A 7,649-nucleotide genomic window follows, 5' to 3' on the forward strand; every position below is an offset into this window, starting at 1 on the left:
TGACTATTATAGACTAAAAACTTATATTTTTATACCCTAAATATGTGGAATAGACAACTTAGAAAAAGAAAAACATTGTGATAGCTAACACGCCAATCCTATGCTGTTGTTTTGACAGGCCTCCAGTCAAGTCAACAAAACTTGTCAGACAGTTATACAGTTATAATTACCCTTGTGGACAAAAGTTTAAAGAGTTTACTTCATTCACGTTTTAAGAAACACAAAGAAAAACATTCAGTAATGCAGCAGTATATATTATAGATAAATTCAGAATGACTTTTTGTATTGTTATAAATGTAACTAGTAGCTGTATTGATAAAAGCACTGTATTCATGTGTTAAATTCATGCTTTGTTTTGTTTATTTATATATATATATATATATATATATATATATATATATATATATATATTCCATCTAATAAATAAATCATCTTTATGGTAAAATTTGACGGCAACACTGAAAATGTTGAAGCCTAATCATAACTTAATTTGCAAGTGTTCAACTAGCCTACCAGTCTCATCATTGCATTTATTTATGACATCGCGATTGCACTCATATTGCTCATATTGAATTGAATCCACTATCGTGTTAAAATAACTTTTGAGCATCACTGATTGAAGTGACAGCTGATGCAATCTGAAGCATGCTGTAAGTAATGCTAGTTAGCATCTAGCTCGGGTAATGTCCAAACTACTTTAACTACTGCGTCTTAACTATAAAAACATGGCGCAACGTGCAAGACCCTTACCCCTGGACTTCCTCTTTAATCATGTCGAGCTATGTTGTTTTAGAAAAGAGAGAAAATCTGGACGGCTAGATGGCAAGTTGTCATCAGCTGTTCAAAGGAGCTTGGAAGAGGCAGGAAGAGAGCCCGCTACAACGCTGGTCCGGTAAGAAACACTTTCGTGACATAAGTTCCGCCCTTGTATGTCCATGGTAGAAATTGCTAAGAAAAAGTAGTTAAACACGTTTTGTTTTTGTTTTGTTTTTTTGTTTTTTTTACATGCTTCATCATCATATTGAATTCTAGAATTTGTTTAGTATTATGAGTTTGTGTGTCAGAGTATATAAAGTAATAAATTATGTGGGCACTACGAGAATAAAGTTGAAAATTTTCAAAGAATAAAATTGGAATAAATGATGTGGAGATTAAAATCATAGCCAAAAAGATATAATTTTATCAAAAATATAAAGTTGACATTTAATGATTTAGGGGTCAACGCCAAATTAAAGTGAACTCAAACTGCAAAAGACTACTTCTTGGATGAGTTAAAAGCTTACATAAATTCCTACAAAGGAGATCAAACTGTGAAAGGCTTGCATTTTACATATTCCATATGTGTCTAAATTATTAATCAGATTAGCTGCCACCTCTCCGTTTAGACCACATGTCTCAAACTCAAGGCCCGCGAGCCAAATGTGGCCCTCCCCATCATTTTATGTGGCCCTCGGCAAGGTAAATTAAAAGGTATAATGGTCTTAAAATCTCAATTTATCAGGAGATACGCAGTTACACAGCCATATTTTTACATCTAGGCAAATGCATATGCAATGTTTGTAACTTGAATAATGTAATAAATACAGAAACAGTTAATTAACAGTTAATTAGTTAAGTTATAAAATTTGTTAGATTTATTTTAGATTTGGCCCTTTGAGAGCAGCCATTTTGCTGATGTGGCCCTCAGTGAAAAAGTGTTTGACGCCCCTGGTTTAGACACTGACAAGACTCCACCAAGGCTGCAGAACTTGGTGCTCCCTGGAGTTCACTAGACACAGGCTGTGCTTTGAGCTGCAAACAGGTGGAGGAGTCACAGTGTGATCTTTACGCATACTTGGCTTAGATTCGCTTCTGCACTATTCTAAACATGGGCACTTTGCATAAAATCACCGTACAAAGATGTGCTCACTGTGGATAACTTCAGCTCATTGTTATGTGCTTGTGGAGCCGTGCACACTGAGCAGCCCCACGCATTGATTACAATGTATTGTAATCCCTATGTCCTGTTTCTGTTTCCAAATGTTGGGGTGTATATATATATATATATATATATATATATATATATATATATATATATATATATATATATATATATATATATATATATATATATATATATATATATATATATATATATATATATATATATATATATATATATATATATATATATATGGGGGGGGTGACCTTTATAAGATTGAAAAAAAAAAGAATAGTATTATACGTCAGAATATAAGGGTCACATTAAAAAAATAATAAAAATAAATGTAGTGTTTAGTGTCTCTGTGTAGGCTGTTTTTTTATCCTCATGAACAGTAACACTCCTCAGGAGATGACTTTCACCTCTCTGCCTGAGTGAGTCCAGGGTAGCCATGACCTTTTCCAGGGTGGCCACACACAGCAGCAAATGACAGTGGGCTGAACACAGTGGGGGTCATCAAAGCTTTTCTCAGGCTGTTGACCACAAGAGCCCCTCACTCAGGAAACAGCCTTCCTGCTGCTCACTTTCCAACGAAAACAACATAACCATTAACTAACAGAAGCACCAACCGCTGCTAGTTGCGTTTAACTGTATTGTAGATTTATATATAGAGGCATTCAAATAAAGAACAGGCCAACCATCAATCACAACTGTAGTCTATACGATAACAATGTAGGCTCATGAATTTGTATATATCTGGACTGGGCAATCTCACATAAACACACAGTGCTTTGACTACCAACAATAATGAATAGCCAGACCAGTAGATACTCTTTACTGTTCACTTCAATTACTTTGGCCTTTAACCCAATAAACCAAACAAACCCCCCTTCAAAATGACCAAACCCACTTTTGTTTATTTTTAAAGATGTAATCAATGTCTTTGGGTGATATAGCACTTTTTATATTAAAGAAAGTTAATATTTGTGACTATACAACATTTGCTTTTTTTATATTCCTTTATATTTTAGTGATCTGTATATTAACACCTAAAGTCATATTTTGCATTTTGTTGTTTTCTCTCATGTGGCCTGCTGACTCATATTTACCTTTAGGATCCGTAAATCGATTGCAGAGATGACACACAAGCCTATGCTCATTATTGATCATCTCTCCGCTCAGACAAAGATCCTTTAATAATGAATGAAAGTGCCCCTTCAGTTCTCAAGGGACATACAGGGCTTAAAATCTGCTCAAAGTAAATTTGGCAGGGAAGACATATGTGCTTTAAATTAGCATTATTACGGACATATGTTATATTGTGAAGTGGCTGTCTGTCAATCATCTGCTATATAGAATTAATAATAAAACATCCATGTATGGATCCATGAGACATGCTATTGATTGACCAGCACTGTTATCTGATATCACCACTAGAGAATATGATGCCTATGGGTCTTATGTCACTAAAAAGGGTGACTAATTACAATAAATCAGTTTTATGGACACAGGTCTAGGTAGGCAAAAATATTTATTTCAAAATAATATTGCTCAGTAGAAGTACAAAGAAGTGGTAGCGGAAATGGTAATGGTAAGAGAAACTGTGTGGACGTTACATTTGACTTCTAATTTGACGTTAAAGTAATAGGAAGGACAAAACATTAATTAAACCACAGATTTAGATATTTCCAAAAGGATAGATGAGAAAAGATGAGAAAAAATACACAAGTACTCAGGTAATTCAGTATTGTCAATGTATAGCTTTTGTCACTTGTACCTAAACTTTTACTCAAGTAAGTGTACTGTTACACTGTCTGAAAATATATGACTCAATTCAAAGTGAAAGTATGATGTGAGAAGAAAACTACTTTCAGAAATACAATTTTATTAAAATAAAATACCGCAAGTAGATGTAAGTGAGTACCACCCATCTCTGATTATGGATTATATGCTTTAAACAGTAGGCTGCATGCAAGACACTGTACACACACTCAGACTGCCAACCTCCTATGGTAATTCAGAATTACCAATCATCATTTCCAAGTCAATACATCCCTCCTTGTGTTTTATCCTGTTTCTCTGTAAGAGCCCAGAGCCTAAGCCCCATTAACTTTGGGCTTGATAGGGGACACTTCACACCTTTTTTAACATGCAAAGAAATGGAAATTCACCTCTTTTGGAGCTCTGAATAGATGTGAGTCATGTATTGCACAGGGGGCAGTCTGACCACTTCATCCTCCATTGTCGCTTTCTTCTTTATATCTCCTACAGGGTTGTGTTGTTGAACTTCACTGTCTGCCAGTTAGAAACATCACATAGTCACATCTTGTCACTACATATTGTGATACTATGTCGTAATCCCAATCAACTCCCAACCCACTTTTTACACCGTGCTAACTGGATTCTGTGCCTGCCCCAAACTTTGATAAATTGAGCAGGCAGCAAAGGGCATCAAATCCAAGTCTGCATATGTTTTTATGTAATGGCTAAAATCGCAAACATGCTTATTGCACAACTCAACAATATGCATTTTACATTTTAGTTAACTATTGTGGATTTTTGTTATTAGATTAGCGAATAAGAAAGCTGTAACCTATAAATGCATGTTTTTGTGTAATGACTCTAAATTGCAGACATGTTTATTACAATGCTATAGTGTACTGTCAATCAACTCATAATCCCCCAAAATGTAATTATTGCGGATTTTTGTGCCAGTTCCAAACCTTGATAAATTAGGATAAATAATGGTAACCCCTCAGTTGGCCGGGTATGACCAATAGCAAAATTTAAAAAAAAAAAATAAAAAAAAAATTAAATTCTTTCTGAAGAAGCTACTTGGAAAACCTGTTCACTCTAAAACTTTTGTCCAGTTGATAGAAAAAATACATATATTTCTGTGTAACTATCTATAGCAAAGACACTGAATTGAATAATTGGACAATACAATAGCAAGAAAAAGTGTCCATTCTAATCTATGCAAAATCTAGTCCAGATGACAAGTTTTGGAAAACATTTATTGCTACTTAACTTGCCTGTGTCACTGGGGCACCAGGACAATGCTATATTATTCTCTATTCTCTGGTAAGGGTAGGGGACTTGGCCAAGTTGACCTGTTTATTCTATACAATGAGATTACATTGGCTTACAAGCTGCGCACAATAGTGGTAGTGAATCTTATTGCACAAAGTGAAGAAAGTCATGTCAAAGGTGAAGTTAACATGCTATTTTCTTTTGTCAGCAAGACACATGGGTGGTGATGATTTGAGCTGTTGTGTCATGGCTGCTTAAGATGTAAAAGTGCACAGATGTTGACGCAATTACAGGGTTAGTGAGCCTACCAGCCTTCTGCTTATTACCCAGATCAGGTGGAGACATTTGGGCTAGGGACACACCTCCAGACAAACCACCCCCACCCAAGATGCACGCTCAACCCCCAATGCCTAAGGGAATTCAAAGACAACATACTCAACTGTTGTAAGGTTCAATGGCTGTTTTATTCTTGCATAAAAAAACACAATCTCAATAGTACAAAAAAGCAGCATGCATTTACAGTATCTTACAGAAATTCCAGTGTGGACGACAGCAATAAATAATAGCTTTATCACAAAATCACACAACTCAAGTGCGCTCAAACAAATGCTACAAATCTATGTACAGTTTTACAAAAAGCAGCTCTCCCTGAACAGTAACAGACAAGCAAGTTGGTGCCTGACCATGTAAGGATAATAAAGATAAAAAACAATAATAATAATAATGGGAAGTAGGAATTAAACATCGTATAACTGTTTTGGGAAGACAAACTTGAAATGCAAAACCTTACAAAATGCAAAACACAGCAAATAAGTCACAATGTATAAAACTCTTCTTCTTTTTTTTTTTACATGTGTACAAAATGTAGTAGAAATTAAAGCTTGAGTTTTTTCTAAGAATGTTAAGAGTCATTAACTTGATAACACACTTGAAGATTCAGATTCTGTTGAAATGGATGAAATTGGTCCACGCTTTTTGTTCATGAGAGATTTCTGACTAGACCTACTGCTAACATTGAGTGCACTCCTTGCCGACTTCTTGAACTTAACTCCCAGAAAAGCATACAGAATAGGGTTCAAACAGCAGTGGAAATATGCTAACGCCTCTGTGACAGAAATCCACTTTTCTACAGCTTGTTCTAGTTCACAGGATGCTTTGATAACATTGAGCATCACAAGGGTGTCCAGGAAGATGCCCAAACAGTACGGCAACCAACAACAGAAAAAACACAGGATAAGAATCACTGTAGTCTTCAATGCTTTTCTTTTCAGAACTTGTCCTTTGGAGCCTTGAGACAACTTTGCAATGATAATACAATAGCAGATGAGAATGACCAGTCCGGGTAGCACAAAACCAACCAAAATGTGCTGAAATCGGAACACCACAGTCCAAATGAGGCTTGAGTCTTGTGGGTAGATTCGCTGGCAGATGATCCGAACATCCTCTGACTCCAAGCTCTCGTCCTGGTTCACAAGCAGGTTGGAAGTGTCCCGTACCCGAGCGAAAACAAGATCAGGGATGGTGAGGACAGCGGCAGGGAGCCACACACCAACATAGATCACCCGACTGGCTAGAAGCTTTCTTGTGGCTTGACTGTTGGTCGCATGAACCACAGCGAGGTACCTATCCAGGCTGATGAAGGCCAAGATAAGAACGCTGCTGTATAGGTTGACAGTGTAGATCATGTGGACTGAAACGCAAAGGAAACTTCCAAAATACCAAGTCCTTGCAGCGTCCACGGCCCAAAAGGGTAACGTGAGGACAAAAAGAAGGTCAGCCACGGAGAGATGCAGTCTGTATTTGTCCGTCATGGTTTTGACTTTCTTCTGGTAGCCCATCACAATCACCACAAGTCCATTTCCAATGATCCCCAAAAAGGAGATAATCCCATAGACAGTGGGGAGGAAGATCTTGTTGAAGTCATTGCTGATGGCTCTCTCGCATGGTTCTTGGTAGTCCGAGCTGAAAACCTCAGACTCAAGAGACAGGTTGTCCGTACTGTTGTCCGAGAAGTCAAAAGTGTACGAATCATACTGGAAAAAAAGCAAAAATAAGTGAAGTAATAAGTAAGTAATATATTGAGAAAAACATGAGGGTAAAGGAAAACATTAAATAAATTGTACTAGTTCATATTCTACTTGTTCTAACTGCATGCAATGGTACAAATAAGAAAATTATTATTTATTTTAGTCTCATGCATTAAAGTTAGTATAAAATCCAAATACTTAAAAACGCACAACTACGACTCCCCACATAGGAAATTAGCCTTTAAGAAAACAAAACAAAACAAAAAAACAGTGAAGAAACTTACGTCCATGTTGACCGCTCCTGATGTTACGTTACGTTAGTCGCGTGCGTGCGTACACATGAGAAGCAGAGTTATCAGTGTGGAGACAGAGGCGCACGTCTTTAAATAGGGCTGGGCCTACCCCCTCCCCGCGGGACACACAGCAACAGCAGCGACTCGGGCACAGGAGGAGGAAGAGGAGGAGGGGGGGAGTAGGAGGCGGGATAAACGGCTCCAAAAACAGGTTCAGTATAAAACCAACTGTCTGTCACAAGGGCGGCACTTTATGAAACTATTTGTACCTAAACGTGGTCAGGGAAGTCATATTGAAACACAAAAAAGACTCCGGCCACTGTCTGTGAACCGAAGACAAACTGAAGTGAGGCGGCTAAGCATCCGCATAGCTCCGTG

At 37.2% G+C, this 7,649-nt stretch overlaps 2 protein-coding genes across 2 annotated transcripts in view; both read right to left on the reverse strand.

Moving 5' to 3' along the window:
- dars1 (aspartyl-tRNA synthetase 1) overlaps positions 1-901 on the reverse strand; it is a 36,923-nt gene extending 36,022 nt beyond the window's left edge. Inside the window, exon 1 of the mRNA XM_033986832.2 lies at positions 751-901. Within this exon, the coding sequence (XP_033842723.1) occupies positions 751-773 (23 nt within the window). The 5' untranslated portion in view covers positions 774-901. The remainder of the gene's footprint in view (positions 1-750) is intronic.
- Positions 902-5,393: 4,492 nt separating this feature from the next.
- cxcr4b (chemokine (C-X-C motif), receptor 4b) lies at positions 5,394-7,338 on the reverse strand. Its single transcript, XM_033987303.2, has 2 exons — positions 7,263-7,338; positions 5,394-6,984 (listed from the first exon to the last, which is right to left on the reverse strand). Exons 1-2 carry the CDS (start codon positions 7,266-7,268, stop codon positions 5,863-5,865), a joined length of 1,128 nt encoding a protein of 375 aa, XP_033843194.1. The 5' UTR covers positions 7,269-7,338; the 3' UTR covers positions 5,394-5,862.
- Between the last annotated feature and the right edge of the window lie 311 nt (positions 7,339-7,649).

Source organism: Periophthalmus magnuspinnatus, chromosome 21 (genome assembly GCF_009829125.3).
Source record: "Periophthalmus magnuspinnatus isolate fPerMag1 chromosome 21, fPerMag1.2.pri, whole genome shotgun sequence".
NCBI classification, from domain to species: domain Eukaryota; kingdom Metazoa; phylum Chordata; class Actinopteri; order Gobiiformes; family Gobiidae; genus Periophthalmus; species Periophthalmus magnuspinnatus.